The 16,428-nt window shown below is 44.7% G+C and overlaps 2 protein-coding genes across 2 annotated transcripts; one reads left to right on the top strand and one right to left on the bottom strand.

Moving 5' to 3' along the window:
- Positions 1-895: 895 nt before the first annotated feature.
- Positions 896-6,130, top strand: slc35d3 (solute carrier family 35 member D3). The gene is made up of 4 exons (XM_076154879.1): positions 896-1,887; positions 3,762-3,972; positions 4,674-4,831; positions 4,948-6,130. The coding sequence occupies exons 1-4, from the start codon at positions 1,663-1,665 to the stop codon at positions 5,662-5,664; spliced, it is 1,311 nt and encodes a 436-aa protein (XP_076010994.1). The 5' UTR covers positions 896-1,662; the 3' UTR covers positions 5,665-6,130.
- Positions 6,131-9,033: 2,903 nt separating this feature from the next.
- On the bottom strand, positions 9,034-15,522 carry txlnba (taxilin beta a). The gene is made up of 11 exons (XM_076155035.1): positions 15,488-15,522; positions 13,753-13,946; positions 13,576-13,648; positions 13,407-13,492; positions 13,023-13,193; positions 12,712-12,906; positions 12,517-12,636; positions 11,924-11,998; positions 10,993-11,085; positions 10,630-10,725; positions 9,034-10,384 (listed from the first exon to the last, which is right to left on the bottom strand). Exons 2-11 carry the CDS (start codon positions 13,927-13,929, stop codon positions 9,398-9,400), a joined length of 2,073 nt encoding a protein of 690 aa, XP_076011150.1. The 5' UTR covers positions 13,930-13,946; positions 15,488-15,522; the 3' UTR covers positions 9,034-9,397.
- Positions 15,523-16,428: the final 906 nt, after the last annotated feature.

Genomic DNA, 16,428 nt, shown 5'->3' with positions numbered 1-16,428 from the left:
GAGCAGCCCTATAGTCTAAATCCTCCCTAATCTCTCTGCGTTGAAAGAGTCCTCGTCCTCTGCTGTCTCGGCGTGTAAATTGGAAACTAATGGTCTGCGCTTGATAAGGGTGCAGGATCCTCCTCCCTCGTGGCCTAGAAACCGAATTTCTGATGAAATATTTCAATTACGGTATTGCGGGAGACATTTCCATGGCTGTTATGAACACTGTGTGTAATTGAAGGGAAAAAAGAGAGAGAGAGAGAGAGACAGTTCAGTCAGTTCCCTTAAATGTCACTCAGCTATTGCACCTACAACTCTCTGACCGTGTTGTGTATCGATCCGCGCTAACAAACGTCTCACCGCTCGTGTCATTTCTATCGTTTCCCGGGCCGTATTATTTGGAACGGAGTCGGATGAATCAAAGTTCACCGTCCCTGTCCTGAACGATAAGCAGATTTTGCCCCGTTTGTGTGTGCACAGCGTGTTTGTGTCTGTGTGGTTTATGTGTTTGTGCACATAGTCCGCTGTGCTGCCAAACTAAGCGGTTCGCTCCCGAGCGGCCCTCAGGTGCTGCACCAGACAGTGTGAGTGAAAAAGACCTCAAAAGTAAAATCCTGAGAGGAAATGTTGATGTCCGTACATCCTGCAGAGGCAGAACACAAGATGCTTCATGTGTTCATTGTTGTTTAAAGTTCTAAACTGTGCATACAATCTTTCTTTGTACCATTTAAGGAGGAAAATACAACTAACTTAACTTATTGTGGTTTTACTTATATTGATGGGTAGATGTACTTATTATTTGGATGGGGGGGGGTTACACGCTTCTTAGAGCCCCGCCCCCCCCAAAGAAAAATACTTGGAGCATCCCTGCTGGGATCTCGCTCTCTTTTTGCTCTTCCATCCTCCCCCCCTCTCTGCTCTTTCCCTCTCCCCCTCCTCCCCCATTCTCTCCTCTCTCTCTCTCTCTCTCTCTCTCTCTCTCTCTCTCTCTCTACCCCCCTCTCTCTCCCTCCCTCCGCACACAGCCAAGAGGCGCTGCGGCAAAATGTCATATTTCACTCGGAGCGCTCTCACAGGACGACCTCCCCTCTACTGTACTCCACCTGCTGTAGTACTGTAAACCCGCTGCACTCTACTGTAGACCGGCTGCCTCCCAGCACACTCCACACACTCTTTTTCTACTCTTTTTTACCCTTTTCGTTGGTTTTGAAAGAAGGAAAGAAAGAGAGAGGGGGTATTTCTTCTTCTTTTTCTTCTTCTTCTCTTCGAGTTGAAGTCTTTGGTGATGTGTGAATGGAAACTTACGCGGAAAAATGAGCGAGTGTCCAAATAGAGAGCAGGTGAGAGACGAGAGGAGAACTGAACTGAACTCAAACTAAAGTACAACTGAGGGGAGAGGAGGAGAAGAGACCGAGGAGACCACACTGTCCTCACTCAGGTCCGACGATTCGAACCATCTAGCCGCGCGCCCTTACGTCCCTCACGTCTCCATCCAGCTGCAGCGCGCCTCGGTCGTGCGTAAAACTCCCTCTCCTTTCCTCTCCTCTCCACTCCTTTCCTTTCCTCTCCTCCTCTCCTTTCCTTTCTTCTCTCCGGACCGGTCTCTCCAAAGGGACCAGCCGCCCCCCCAACCAGACACGGTATCCGCAATTTTGCCTTCATCCGGTCCGCACCACCACCATGGATGTGTGTAAACCTCGGCTGGCCGGGATTACCGTGGCCGTTGCGCACGGCATTTTCTCCGGCACCCTGAGCATCCTGGTGAAGTTACTCATCAGTCGCTACCACTTCAACTTCCTGAACCTCATCCAGTTCACCACCTTCACCTGTGCCGCCATCAGTCTGGAGACCCTGAGGCGGTTGGGGCTGGTGAACATCCCACCTTTCAGCAAACAGCTATCAAAGGTAACAAACCAATACTTTTACATCAAAATAATGACAGTTGCATTCCAATTAAGGTGATTTCCAAACTGGAATTGTAGTTCCATTGTTGTCTATTTACTCCTACGTTAGAAATGACTTACATCATCATCTTCATTTGTGGTGTAGGACCACCCAGAGCTCCTAGTTTGGTATTGTGCCCCAAAAATGTCCTTTCCCTCATCACACATTATGTGATGCGTTCAGGTGCAGGTGGCAAAAGATCAATGTGAAAGTGTGATTCGTGATTTGAGATGAAGTATTTATACCTTCACTCCTAAACTGATATGAAGTGTTGATGAAATGAAATTGGACCCTATAGATCTCGAGACACACACACACACACACACACACACACACACACACACACACACACACACACACACACACACACACACACACACACACACACCTGCCCCCCCAACAGTGTAAAAGTGTCTGCGGGCATTTTTCACTTAGTGATGGACCCCAGCTAATTGGTGATTGACTGAGTGAATGAATGATTGACCAGCTAATTGACCAGCTGACAGAGTAGCTGCCAAGTAGCTCAGTGACTGATCGGACAAAAGCTGCATGCAATTCATTCACTTTATATCTATCAGAAAAACACTTCATTACAAAACACAAAATGTTAAATAGTCATCAACCACAGAGAGAAAACTTGGTTCCTCTGGATGTTGCAACTGGAGCCATTACACTCACATGGATGCAGTTGATGTACTTGAAGGCACCGTAGGAATTGTATTATTTCCACAAAGTGCCACAAAGTACTTTCACAACTTCTCGATGTGTCTCTAAATGTATCAAACATGTAAATGAGACACAGCCACAGTTGATTCTATTTAGTTTTAACCCAACAGAGTTACTTCTTATCCTGTTTTTGGACTCAAGTTGACACAGTGTCTCTAACAAAATGCAAGGCCAAGGTATCTCAACGTGGGAAGATATGTGGACCGTTTCAATTCATTTACATTTTAATTGACATCAGTGTTTCCAGTTGAATTGTCTGAATGTGTTGTGAAAGAGCCCGGGGGTCGGGGGGTCGCTCGTTCATCGTTCAGCGTGAAGACGTGTAGCACATGAACCTATGGATCTGTGTCATCAGACCCTCCATAAATTTAACCGCAATCAATACAGGAAGAATAGGAGCACTGGGGGGCTCTCGCTCAGGGCCTTTAACACCTTTGACCTGCAACAAGGTGAACTGCTCTGCCTGTCCGTTAATCTCTACTTCTCCATTTGTCTATTCATACATTTTGGTCAAAATTTCGGGATTCGGCATGAGGAAAAAAAACAGTCTACAGTTATTTGGGTTTGCAAAAGACAAAAAATAATGCTGCCATAGTAATAAAGTAGGAACAAGAGGAATGTTCATTAGAATCCATACCTCTGCCAAGGCCCAACAGTCCTCTGATGATGGCTCAGTTGCTTGATGATGAAATTTGACCACACACTGTAGACCACAATCACGGACAAACCAGCAAAATGTGGATTGTACCATGTCCAGATCCAGTGTAACTGGTGTCTGTTTTGGTTATAGCGCCATCATCAGGTCAATTTCATGAAAATCGGTGCTTAGTTGTTCAAGTAATCCTGACAAATGCACCGACAAATCATAAGGGGCAAAAAATTTAAATCTGGTCATGGAGGGCACTAGAGGAATTATTGATTGAGATGATGTTGCTATTCGAACGTCTTTCGGAAATACTGCCCTCTGCTGGATCAGGAAGGTAAGAACAGGAACAATAAGCCACAGTAGAACCTTACATCATTTAAATGGTAAAGTGATAAAGCTATAAAACCTGACAGATATTTCACCAAACTGATATGTACTTCTGTCTGTGTGTGTGTGTGTGCAGGAGTTTGCCCCAGTGTGTATCCTGTCCACTCTGCAGTCCACCCTGACCCTGTGGTCCCTGCGTGGCCTCAGCCTGCCCATATATGTGGTGTTTAAACGCTGCATGCCTCTCGTCACGCTCGGCATTGGCGCGTGCGTGCTGAGGAACGGCATACCGTCTGTTGGTGTGATGGTCGCCGTCATCATCACCACTCTAGGAGCTGCGCTGGCTGGTAAAACAACACACACACACTCTCTCTCTAGTTTTTTTTAATGCAATCTGCTGTTTCACCTGATTTCAATCTAAATCTGAGTGATTCTCCCTTGTAGTGGTGCTGTTTTACGCAGTTATATTCTTCCACTGGTCTCAACACTGCCCTCTGGTGGCTCAACTGGCTCTATCAACGCAAATAACCCACTCCCTGTCTTAAATCTGGGCTTTGGGGTGTGATGACCAGAGAGATTACAGCTTCAATTTGACTGCACACTGACGATCTGAGTTTCGGGAGTTAATCGGGTTTCCCAGCAGTGAATTTTCCTTTTCCATTACTGCTAATGATACGAAAGTCACGGACAAAATCCAACAGTCAATAATTCATTTCCTGAAATGATCTCCAGGGCGGCTCTGAGCCAGGAGGTGGGGTGGGAGGGTTGAGGGGGGGCACGATGATGATCTGTGAAATGTGCAAAAATAGGATCTCGACGTCTTTAATCTATCAGCTAATCACATTTGTTGAAACTGTGAATATTTACATCGTTGGAGGCGTCTTTGGGATTATTAACGTTTGATTTTTTTTCCATGCGCGTGCCTGGAAAAGCTTGTTTCCACGATTTTAACTCCTTCCTCTTCTCTCTCTCTCTTTCTCTCACTCTCTCTCTCTCTCTCTCTCTCTCTCTCTCTCTCTCTCTCTCTCTCTCTCTCTGTTCGCTCCAGGTGCTGGTGACCTGAACGAGGCGCCAATAGGTTACGTCACAGCTATTCTGGCGGTCATCATCCATGCCTCCTACCTGGTACTGATCCAGAAAACCAGTTTGGACAGCGGATACGGGCCTCTCACCGCCCAGTACGCCATCGCCGTCATGGCCTCACCGGTAAACAAACGTTTTCTTTCTTCTTCTTCCCTTCTTGTTCATCTTTCTCTCTCTTTTAATCTTCACTCCATCCTCATTTTGCTCTCTCTCCCTTCCTCCACCTCCTCCACCCGTAGTTCCTCCTGGTGTGCACCTTGGTCTCGGCGGACGCCATTAAGATGTGGTCGTACGAGGGCTGGAAGGTCCCGCAAATCTCAGGCATCTTCACCTGCTGCGTCATCATCGGCTGTGCCATGAACTTCACGACGCTTCACTGCACGTACCTCAACTCAGCTATCACCACCAGCTTTGTGAGCGTGGCCAAAAGCATCGCCACCTTCACCATCGGCATGGTGGTCTTCAAAGAGGTGGAACCGACCGCGCTGTTCATCGCCGGCGTGGTTGTCAACACAGTGGGCTCCATCACTTACTGCGTGGTGAAATACTTTGAGACCAAGAAGAAGAGCCAGTACGAGGACTTGGAGGAGTCTAAGAAGGATGGCAGCCTGCCCGGTGAGCCGTACCAAGAGAAGCCGCCGCTAAACGGCTCCGGGCCTCCTGATGGAACCGGAGCAGAACCTGATACGGTACAGGTAGAAGAAGGAGTCCAGGGAGAGGATGTGAAGGAGGAGCACGGTGGCGGCGGCTTAGCTAACGGAGAAGCTGGATTGAATTCACATGTCATGACGGACAACGAGGTGCTGGAGATGCAGAGGGAGCATCTCCACAGAGAACCAACCTCCACCCAGGAGCGGGCCAGTGACAGCTACCTTGGCGTGTGGAGGTCCATCAGACATCTGCAGTTCATGAAGAAAGAACCTTTGATTGACAATATGGAGCAGCAGAGCCCTTGAGGGAAAGAAACTTGGGTACCGGAGAGGAAAACAGAGACTAAATACAAAGTGCAAAAAAAAAAAAATCTAGACCATTTAGAAGCTTCAGATGTGAAGATGTGATGCTCCTAAGATGTGGAGGCGGAGGACAGAACACTGATGCTTAGTCTCTACAGGGAACCTCTTTCTGCTGAGCAGACGCTCACAGGGGTCAGGGGTCAGGCTGCAAACCCGCAATGAATGTCTGCTAGTAACAAGGAGGTTCCCAGTGGAGATGGAGGACAGGTGAAAGCTAAACAAAGCCTCATCTTCCTCAGTTCAGGTTTGGATTCGGTCATGTCACAGCATGATTTGCTTTTTGGTCTTGGTTATTGCATCCCTATTGATTTAACCAGCAAGTCACACAAAAGCAAAAAAAAAAATCCTATTTCAGTGAGAGAAGAGCAAAGGAAACAGCAGATAAGTGAAAGGTTTCATGTCTGGAGGGCTTACAATTGTTGCAGCATGCTGAAAGTCCAGAAACAACAAAGAACATACGAACGGGGAACATCTGCTTTTAAAGTCCAATGTACGTTAAACTAAAAAAAAACATCAGCGCTCTTACGTTCCTGTTGGTTAACGTTGACGTCCGAGTCCCTTTGCACTTTGACCTCTGCGGTTCCTCCAGCTTCATCAAACATCAGGTTCTGATTCTGTCCGCAGACTTCATTTGGCCGATGAGATGTTCAGGTTCCAGTGCTGGTTAGAATGTTTGTACTGTACTGTCACGTTCAATTTCATTTAACTGTTATGTTCAATAAAGTCTTAATATGTGACACAGTGGCCTATTTACATTATTATTAATATACAATCAGATTAAAAACCACATAACCGCCCACTTGCGTTCCACATTTTCTATGGTGTAAAGCCTGAAAAATTATAAATAAAGATCAAATCCTCGCTTTTTATGACTTCTGTATTTTAAATGCAAATCAGCTGGATTTGTTGTAATTTCATGCTTTTAATAGAATTTTCACGCTTTTATTCGAAATAAAAGCATGGCAAGACAACAAATTTAATTTTATTTTATTTTATTTTATTTTATTTTATTTTATTTTATTTTATTTTATTTTATTTTATTTTATTTCATTTTATTTTATTGCCATTTTCAGACAGCACTGCAAAGATTTATATTTTTGCTCTCTGTCTGAATTTACACAGGAATAAAGTCTAGTTTTTGAATCTTAATTGAGCAATATCCTCCTCCTCCTCCTCCTCCTCTTCCTCTATCATTGACACCAGGTTAGTAACTCAGCATCCAGTGCCGTTAAATTGCTCCCAGAGGTTCATTGAGCCTTTTTACAGTCAGCAAAATGGCCGACACGTGTTTGGCTTTATTCAACGTTTTGTTATTTTTAAAACACATAAAGTGTAGCGGTGATCTCCTCTGCTCTCCTCTCCTCTCCTCTCCTCCATCTATTGTCTCCTCGAGCTTCAGGCGTCTGGAATGAGGGAGGAGAGAAGAAGAACCTGTTGCATTGATCGATATTGATTTCCTTCCCCCCCTTCCGGCCTCCAAACTTCATTTAAACAGCACATGAGATCACAACGTCGCCTTCGGCTCCAGCAGGGTGTGGGCTCTCTGCTTTATGTTCATGATTATCATTTGGAAAACTTAAGTACTGAGCCCAGATCCACCAAATCCTCTCACAAATCACTGTCAGGTGCTTTGTCTTGCCACAATTTGTCTTCTGGCAAGGGACGAGTAAAAGAAACAGCCTGAGCTCTTATTGGTTGTGTTTAAGTCTCATCCATTCCAATCCGTCACTGGGGAAGAGAGAAGAAAACACACACACACACGCACACACACACGCACACGCACACACACACGCACACAGTGAGCCTGTGTGCCTGTGTGTGTGTGTGTGCTTTACGCTCAGCAGGACAGACGAGGCTTCACAACGCCAACGTGGGGACATGATTACATTATTTAATTTAGTTGAGGGATCATTACCACTCCTCCCTGTCTGTGTGATTGTGTGTGTATGTGTGTGTGTGTGAGAGAGAGAGAGAAAGACAGCGAGCATTGGTGTGTGAACGATCTTACAGTGGTGCAGGGATCGATTTTCGCAGCGAGCACTGAAAGTCAAACTTAAGGTGAAGCGCATGCAGGTAATAAGAGTGAACATCAGCAGTAATGCGCCACAGCTGGCTGGCTGCAGCAGCACTATTCACACTGAGTGATTTCACAGAGTTTGCAGCTTCACGGTGAAGTTTAGTCAATGAGCTGACTCGGACCACTACTGAGTTTCTGCCAAAGATTAAAAAAGGAGCTCACGAGCCAAAACAGAACAGTAAATTCATTAGTAAGTAGCCACTCATGGTTGATTTTGAATGAATGTGCAGTGTATTACGATATTACAGAGAGACATTAGAGAGGTTTCTTATATTCTCTTTAAAATTACACCTCGATGCACAAGGGACAAGTGGAGGAAATGGGATTTTGTATTTTGTCAGAGCTCAAAGCTGAATATTGTGTTGGTCTTTATGCTGTTTCCATTATTGCCAAGCTTATAATGAGGATGTATCTCAAATCTGCATTAGACAGGGCTGAATTGTGCTCGTGTGTGTGTGTGTTTGTGCGCATGTGTGTGTGTGTTTGTGTTATTACTGTTGGAAGAACTATGGACTGTGTTCATTATAGGAAGCGGCGTTCGGCAGCTACTGTCTCCATCAGTCCTGTCACACATCATTGGCTGTGCGCTGAGCTGTGAAGAACTCAATAGAACCAACACCATTACGCACTACATCAATAACCATAGGACCCTCGAATCGCAGCCTCTTATGACAAAGAACAAGATAGAGAAGGGAATCGACTAAATGAAACCCAAACACATGTTATTCCCACTGTAGAGGCCTAACTTAAGGATATCTTCACATTTATTGTTCATTCAAAGCCATGACTTTAATTTTAAAACTCCAATTTCGGGTGAAAGAATTTGAAACCTTATATCCTCCATCTATCTCTTATCAGCACTGGAGATATTTTAATGCTATGCTAAATCAACTCAACCTTAGTTAATCTGGATTTAAAATGCAACACAATATTAAAAAGAACGGAAGTTGTGTCACTCAAAAAACTGGAAGTACTCTTCCACTAATAATTTAGCTGTGACGCGCAAACGCCGGATGCAATATCTGAATAACGTTACCCCCATCTAGCGGCCATAAGTGGTACTGCACACATTATAACAAATCAGAAGCTGTTCTCTCGTAGCCTCAGAATTACTCCCATCCAGTGGACATTTGCTGTACTACATGTTAATTTGCAAGAAAGAACATTGATACAACATTTTAAAACATAAAAGTCATAATAATAATAATAACAATAATAATAATAATAATCCGAAATTCACTTTATTTGAGTTGAACAAACCCAAAACAAAATCATTTTACTGGTTTACAATCATTTAAACTGCATACAGTACCCACATACAGTTTGCCTTATATGGCTTGCATGAGGCAAAGTATACGATATACGCCATCTTACTGATGATATATTTAATAATACGTTTTTCTGCTTCTCTCTCATTGCTTCAGTTAGACTCTGGTTATTAAGGCATTTAAATATTTAACCAAACAACCACCTCAGAGACAAGCCAGCAAAAGGTATGATTTCAAATATACAGGAACACACACCATCCCAAATAGCGCCATAGACTCGTTCACACACGGCCCAGCGAGCTCACAACATTCCCTCTGCCTCTGCTGCAGCTTAGCTTGCATTCTTGCCGCCCCTCTTCTTCTTCTTCTTCGGTGCCTGTTTCTTGGAGGCGTCCGCGTTGGAAGTGGGTTTTGCTTTGGGGCTGGCAGTGTTGTTTTCTGCTGGTGGAGCTGATTCTGACTTGGTTGGTGGTGCCTCTGGAGTCTGCAGTGTTTCAGGACTCTGCTGCTCCTGCTGCTGCTGGGCCTTTTCGGCTTCTGCTGGTACCACGGGTTTGACCTCGCTGACCTCCAACACTATGTTACCCTCTGCTCCTTCAGTTGGTTGGTCAGTTTTGACTTTCTCAGGCTCTGGCGTTGATACGTGTTCAGATTCAGGCTGCTTTAGGATTTCCTCACTTTGCTTTGGCAGTGGTTGGATTGTTTTCTTCTCCTCTACGACTTCTGCTTTTCGCTCTGCTGGCGTTTCTTCACAGGGAGCTTCGGTCTTCTCTTCAGCTGTTGGTGCTTCTAATGTGGCTGCTGTCAACTCAGCTGCTTTGTGATCCTCCTCTTCCTTAACTGGCTCTGAAACTGGTTTTGGTGACTCTTCCTGGACACTGACTGCTTGGTTCTCCTCCGTCTGCTCGGGCTTCTTCTCTGCCTTGGCCTTGGTTTGATAGTGGTCAAATGCAGCGGCAACTAAGTCTTCTTCCTGTTTTAAATTATCCTTATCATCCTTATCGTCATTGACCATTGAAGTGGACAGCAAGGAGGCAGCAAAGTCTTGCAGCTTGGCCTGCTCCTGCTTCAGACGGGCCATGTCCAAGGTCAAGCGTGGGTCTCCCTCCTGCAGCTCCTGGAGCTCCTCCTCAGTCAGGAGGGGAGAATCCTCCTGGGGCAGGACCACGGCCTCTGGTGAGATGCCGGATTTGATACACCGGACTTCCTTTATCTTCTCATACAGGATGGCCCTCTCGTCCTGCAGTGTACGGCACAACTTTTCCAGCTTCTGGATCTTGAAAACAAACAATTCAAACTCTTTGCCCTTCTCAGCCCTCTGCAAAAGAAGAGAGACGCAAATAAAGTGAGAAAGTGTGAAGTAACACATAAATCGAGGTTTTTTGAATTTCTAAATCGTAAATGAGACAGATTTACAGACACTAGACTGTGTAGAATGACTGTAGGGACATCTGGAATGTCATCAGAATCACTGATATTTGATTGAGTAACTCAAACATATTCCACAGGGCATAAAAAGGAAACAGTTTCTGATGTAAATCCGCAGCACCGTCATCATCGCACCTCATCAATCATTTCAGTCAGAGCCTTGTTGCAGTTCTCAAACCTGGACTTCCACAGATCTGACTCTTTCTCCAGTGACTTCATCTTCTCTGACATCTAGGGGAGAGAGAGTACAATGACACACTTGTAACCCCCCCGGTTGATGTGCATCAGTGTGTGTTGAAGGAATCAGAACAAAGTGATAATGATTTGAATTTAATTGATTCAGATCATCTAATGCCAAGAAAGTTGATAACATGAAGCATGAAGCACCAAATTCTTCCATTGTCAAACAATAATGATAATAAATAGAACCCTACTCTGTATATTTGTGCTATCATTAAACATTTAGCTTCATAAAGCTTTCCTATCCACACCCCCTACCTTCTCCATCTCCTGCTTGAAGTGGACATAGATTGCGTTGCTCTTGGACAGTGTCTCTTGAAACTCATCAAACTTCTGAGAGTAGAGGGTCAACTGTGGACGGACAGAGAGAGTGAGACAGTTAGAACGTGACAGTGAGACAGATACACTGTACAAGCATCATAGATTATGTTTGTGGTCTGACAAACCACCATCACATGAATGAAATCAAGAGACAGACAAAAGACAACACGCCAACACACAAACACCAAAGCCCACAACACACGCTTTCACACACAGACACAGGCGTCAAAGCTGAAGAACGGAGGAAACTGCAAACTTTTCAACAGCCTGAAACTCCAGAATGTCTAATAAATGTGATATTTCTGATATAAAACTGAATCCAGTGACTCGGTGTAATGTGGAAGGTGAAGAATCTACTGAGGAGAAACACCCGGCAGCTCTTCCTTAAGCACTTTCAGCTCATTGCTCAGGTTTATGTTAGACTGTGGAGAGCGTGATGGAGTCTAACAAACAACAGAGAGACGAATCAAGTAGCGGCTGTGAAGGAGCCACGGGCCAAAACAAAGCTATAGAGGAGAGCGAGTGGGGATGCTCATGTTGCGTTGTGTCTGCTGAATGGCCAAGTGGGCAGAGGCTTGATATCCTGAATTTTCTTTTACATTCTTTTGTCTATCAGCCCCCTTATAACTTCATGTGATGGGAGTTGAAGTTGAAATTTTGCAACTTCTTTGTACTCCACTATCCTCAGGTGACTTCATCAAGTATTTGATCTCTAACTGCGTATATTAACTGTTTTGATAAATGTGACTGCAGATATCACAAATCAAGGCCTGCTGTTTTTTTTGCAAAAGTGTAAGAAGTGTAAGAAAGTGTCACTTCTGTGCGCTCACTGTCCTGGTTGCGTTAGTCGCTGTCGGTGAATATTCACCTGCGCCTGCATCACAGTCCCTTGCTCTCTGAGTTGCTGAGCCTGCAGTTTCCACTCAGCAGCCTGAACCAGTAACTGGGTTAGAAGAGAACAGAGACACACAGCGCGTCAAACACAAACCGATCCAAGCCGATTACCTTCTTCTTCATGGACAGTTCCTGTTCCTTCATAGCGTAGCATTTCTTTGTTTTGTCAATTGCCTCCCTAAGCAACTACAGCAACAGAGACAACACACGGTCAACTTCCGGGGGATGGATGTACAGGAACAACAACAACAACAACTTGACTTCTAATGATGAGCAACAAATAGCAAATGATCTAGAATGATCCCAGTGGAAAACTGATGAATAATAATTACAGAAAAAGTAGAATAAATGATCTGAAAATCTGTAAAAACATAACATCAACATCTACATTTTCTTGAAAATTTTTAATAGATTTTGGGACTTCTAAGTGAAATAAAACTCCTCATGTATCCACTATTTATTTTTGGGGGTACAATTTGATCACGGTTACTGTTGCTGCTACTAATCCTGACCCTTTGTCTCTTATTGGCTAATGTGTGTGTGATGTGTCAGCCTGTGTGCTCTCACATATTCCTTCTCCCTGATGTGCTTCTCCTGGGCCTCGGCCAGCAGAGCGTTGGCCTGCTCCAGTTTGGCCTCCGTCAGTTTGTGCTGCAGGTCGCGATGCTTGTTGATCTTCTCCAAACTCTGCAAGAAGAGACGGAGAGTTACAAAGTACCGAGTTGATTCTAGAGTACATTTCTGAGTAGCTGTGGTACACACCTCCTCCCTCAGCTCGTACTGGTTCATGAGACCCTCCAGTTTGTTGTTCAGGTTGCTGTTTTCCTGGCACAGCTTGGCGTTCCGGGCGCTGTGCTGCTCGATCTGAGCCTGGATGTCGGTCAGCGAGCTCTGGAAGTGGCCGCTGATCTCCGTCCTCTTCTCGTCGTCCTCCCTGCAGCGCTGCAGCATCTCCTCCTGGAGAGAGAGAGGGTACAACACATAAGTGGGTGAGTCAGAAACATCTACATCAAAAACTTCAGATACATTAAACCTTGTCAGTGCAGTACAGAGCTTTAGAGTTCCATACGTGCCTTCAGTGTCTTGTAGTGTGAGTAGAGCTCCTTGCAGAGCGACTCCAGCTCGCTGCGAGCCTCCAGGCCGCTCCGCTGCTCCTCCTGGAGCAGCTCCTTCTCCTTCTGCAAGCCAGAGAACTTCTGCTGCAGAACGCACATCTTCTTCTCATCAGAGCGCCGCAAGGTAGCCTGCAGACACACACACACACACACACACACACACACACACACACACACACACACACACACACACACACACACACACACACAGAAAGACAGACAATTAGTTTCTGTTGTGAGTGTTTAGGTCATTACAGGCTGTGTAAAACACTTGATCAGTGAGTGTGCAGGTACATGTGCAGGTACGTGTGCAGCTACGTGTGCAGACTGAGCTCGTCTCACCATTTCAGCGTATTTCTTAGCCAGATTCTCCACTTTCTTCTCCGGTGAAGCAACTTTCTTCAAACTCTGCATGATCTTACCAACCTCTGTGGACACAAAGTATAAATGTTAGTGAGGTGTGTGTAATCCATCATTGCCCAGAGGCTCATTCAGCATCCACCTGCCTCACCTTTCTCCATGGATGCAGGGATGTCATCTCCTGCTTCTTCCTTCATCTTCTCCACCTCTGCCTTCCCCGCACTCTGATATATTCACACACACACACACACACACGCGTCAGTTGACACACTCTTTTCTTTGCTGTTGGTTTCTCCTTGTTAATCGGACAGATGTTGACCTGCTCTACCTGTTTTTGCAGGGAGTTCTTTGCGGACCCATAGGTGCCGATAATATCCTCCAGTCGTCTGCTGAACTTGTCCTTGGGGTCCTGAGGCAGAGGAAGGGCCTCAGCCTCAGCACCCTCAGTGTCCAGGGCGGAGGAGGGGGGCACCAACACCTCAGCACCTTCTAACGCAGCTTCCATCCCTCAGTTTGCTCAGACTAATGGAGGAAAGAGAGAAAGAGGGAGAGAGAGAGAGAGAGAGAGAGAACCCTTTTATTTGATTTGAAACTGTTTTCTACCCTATCATTATTATGTTTAATTGTAGCCCAGTAAGACTCTCAGAACAGCAAATGTGGCAGTGCTTATACTATGTGAGTGTGAAGAAACCCTGTGTGTGTGTGTGTGTGTGTGTGTGTGCGTGGTAAAATTAACTCTGAGTTTATACTTTCTGCTATGTCGCAACATGAAGGTTTCCACCACTGTCATTGTATCTGTCAAGTTAAAATTAGCCATCTGAGACACACACATACACACACACATGCCAAACCCCACCCCCTGTGTTCCGGGTCTATTCACAGAGCCTCCAAAAAAGGTCAAATGTTCTAACTGCCCGTTATGTGCCGCTGTTACACGTCACGTCACGTCACAAACACACACCTACACACACAGAAAACACTTCTGATAGTAGGAAGCAGGGGAAGTTATGTGGGTGTTTGCTGTCCCCCCCCCACCACTCTCTATGTTTTGCACCCAGTCACATTTCCTCCCCCTGAATGTCAGACATGCCTTCGACCACATCCAAATAAACTTTTACGTCATTACCACACACTTAATTGCTGTGTTTACGCTCTGAGTCATAACCGACGCAGGGGTGGACAGAACATAAACATCATAATTACGCAATATAAAATGTCAAATTTGCAAAAACAGTCTTACTCTACTTTAAACTCCGCCATGTTGTATTTTCGAGTTCAAGTAATTCATTTTGAAAGGAAACTGTGGCACCAACTATTCAACTACAGATTTTGATGTGAATATTCATCTGTTTTGCTGTTTACATCCTCAAAGGAATACCAAACTTTTTAGTAAACACAGTCATGAACGGAGAATGAGGTGTTGCGAAATGGCTGACTAGACAAAGAGGAATCAAGTCTCCATCATAATTGTGGAATATTGCCCCCAAAACTGAAGAATTATGAGATTTCACAGCAGATTGAGGTCGAAATCAATACATAATGAATATCAGCCAATCAGAAAAGAGGAGAAGGAGTGCGAAGATTAACTTCCCATTTCCCAACCCCAAACTCAAACCTCACAGTTTATAAATTCACATTATATTCATTATTATTATCCTGTGTCGTTGACGCTTCTATTAATGTATTTATTATCCCCAAACCCAGCAGGTGGTGTGTGTGTGTGTGTGTGTTTCATAGTGACTCAGCTGAACATGAAGCATATGGAGGGGACATAGTGACTGTGGCAGCCATTATGAAGCCGTCTTTCAAGTGTTTGTCTTCTAATAACACGTTGCAGTGATCCAAATTAACAAGATGACAAAAGAAACATCTCAAGCATTTTCTCTGTAGATCAGTTTGTAATCTAACAAATCAGGGAAATGTTCATTTTTCTTAACAGGAAGGAGGCAACGGACAGAAACCCAGTGGCTCCATTATTATTTTTTTCAACCAAACATGAATAGAAACATTGAAAAACACAACAAAAGTTTACAAGTAGTGTAGAAAATGAGAAACTTTCTTACCAGGATCAGTGGAGAGAAGGAGAGAGAGAGAGGAGAGACAGAGGAAGAGGAAGAGAAGGAGGAGGAGGAGGAGGAGGATTGTCCCTTTTAGGAGCTGACGGCCAAAACGACAGCTGACCCCCAAAATAACCACAGCCTATCAGCTCACACTCAAAGCTGGGGGACGCTTGAGTGTGTGTGTGTGTTCTGTAAGCTTATTTCTATATGTGTCTATGCGCATATGTGTGTGTGTGTGTGTGTGTGTGTGTGTGTGTATCCCTGCTCCTCAATGTATTTATACCTGGACCTCAGTCAGCTACAGTGATAAGGAGAGTAATCGGATTACTGACTGTACTCTTGATTACTTTGAACCAGGTCTAATTTCTCTGAATGAAATCCATTACTCCTCTACGGATATACAGGTGGTGATCTCCAGAGAAACAACTATGACATCACAGAGGTTAGAGAGTCTTCTCTGTTTGAAGTGGCATTCACTGCTGTAAGGGGAGTCCTCATGCTGGAGGTGCTGTAAACACAGCATGAACTATGTTCCCATGGCTGCCGACAGTTGCTGCGCTTTTTTGTCATTGTGCTTCGTTTCAGTGACGTCATCCAGAAGACGCAGGCGTATCTGAGACGTCGCACCTTTGCCTTACCTTATCTAAAACAGATAATTAGGCTATTTTAATCAATCAATTTGGTGCTGTTTCAACTATCACCATGTTTTATTTGTATTGCATTTGTCGCACACAAATGTAACGCGTTTGAAAAAAGTGATGTTGATAAAGTTGATAAAGCATCGTAACAAAGCGGAACTTAAGACGTGTATGTTGTTTCTTCCATGTTGGAACACCGGCCGGACAATGATCTGTGAGAGTTTGAAGCTCATTTCAACTCAGCGTTACTTAGTAAGTAGGTAAGTAAGTTAGTTCGTTAGTTAGCAGTAGTTGTAGTAGTAGTAG

The sequence above is a fragment of the Genypterus blacodes genome, unplaced genomic scaffold (genome assembly GCF_046128005.1).
Source record: "Genypterus blacodes isolate CSIRO-AG114 ecotype Tasmania unplaced genomic scaffold, CSIRO-AGI_Gbla_v1 ptg000064l_1, whole genome shotgun sequence".
Taxonomy (NCBI): domain Eukaryota; kingdom Metazoa; phylum Chordata; class Actinopteri; order Ophidiiformes; family Ophidiidae; genus Genypterus; species Genypterus blacodes.
Note: the sequence above shows the minus strand (reverse complement) of the source record. Positions and strands in the feature narration are given on the sequence as shown.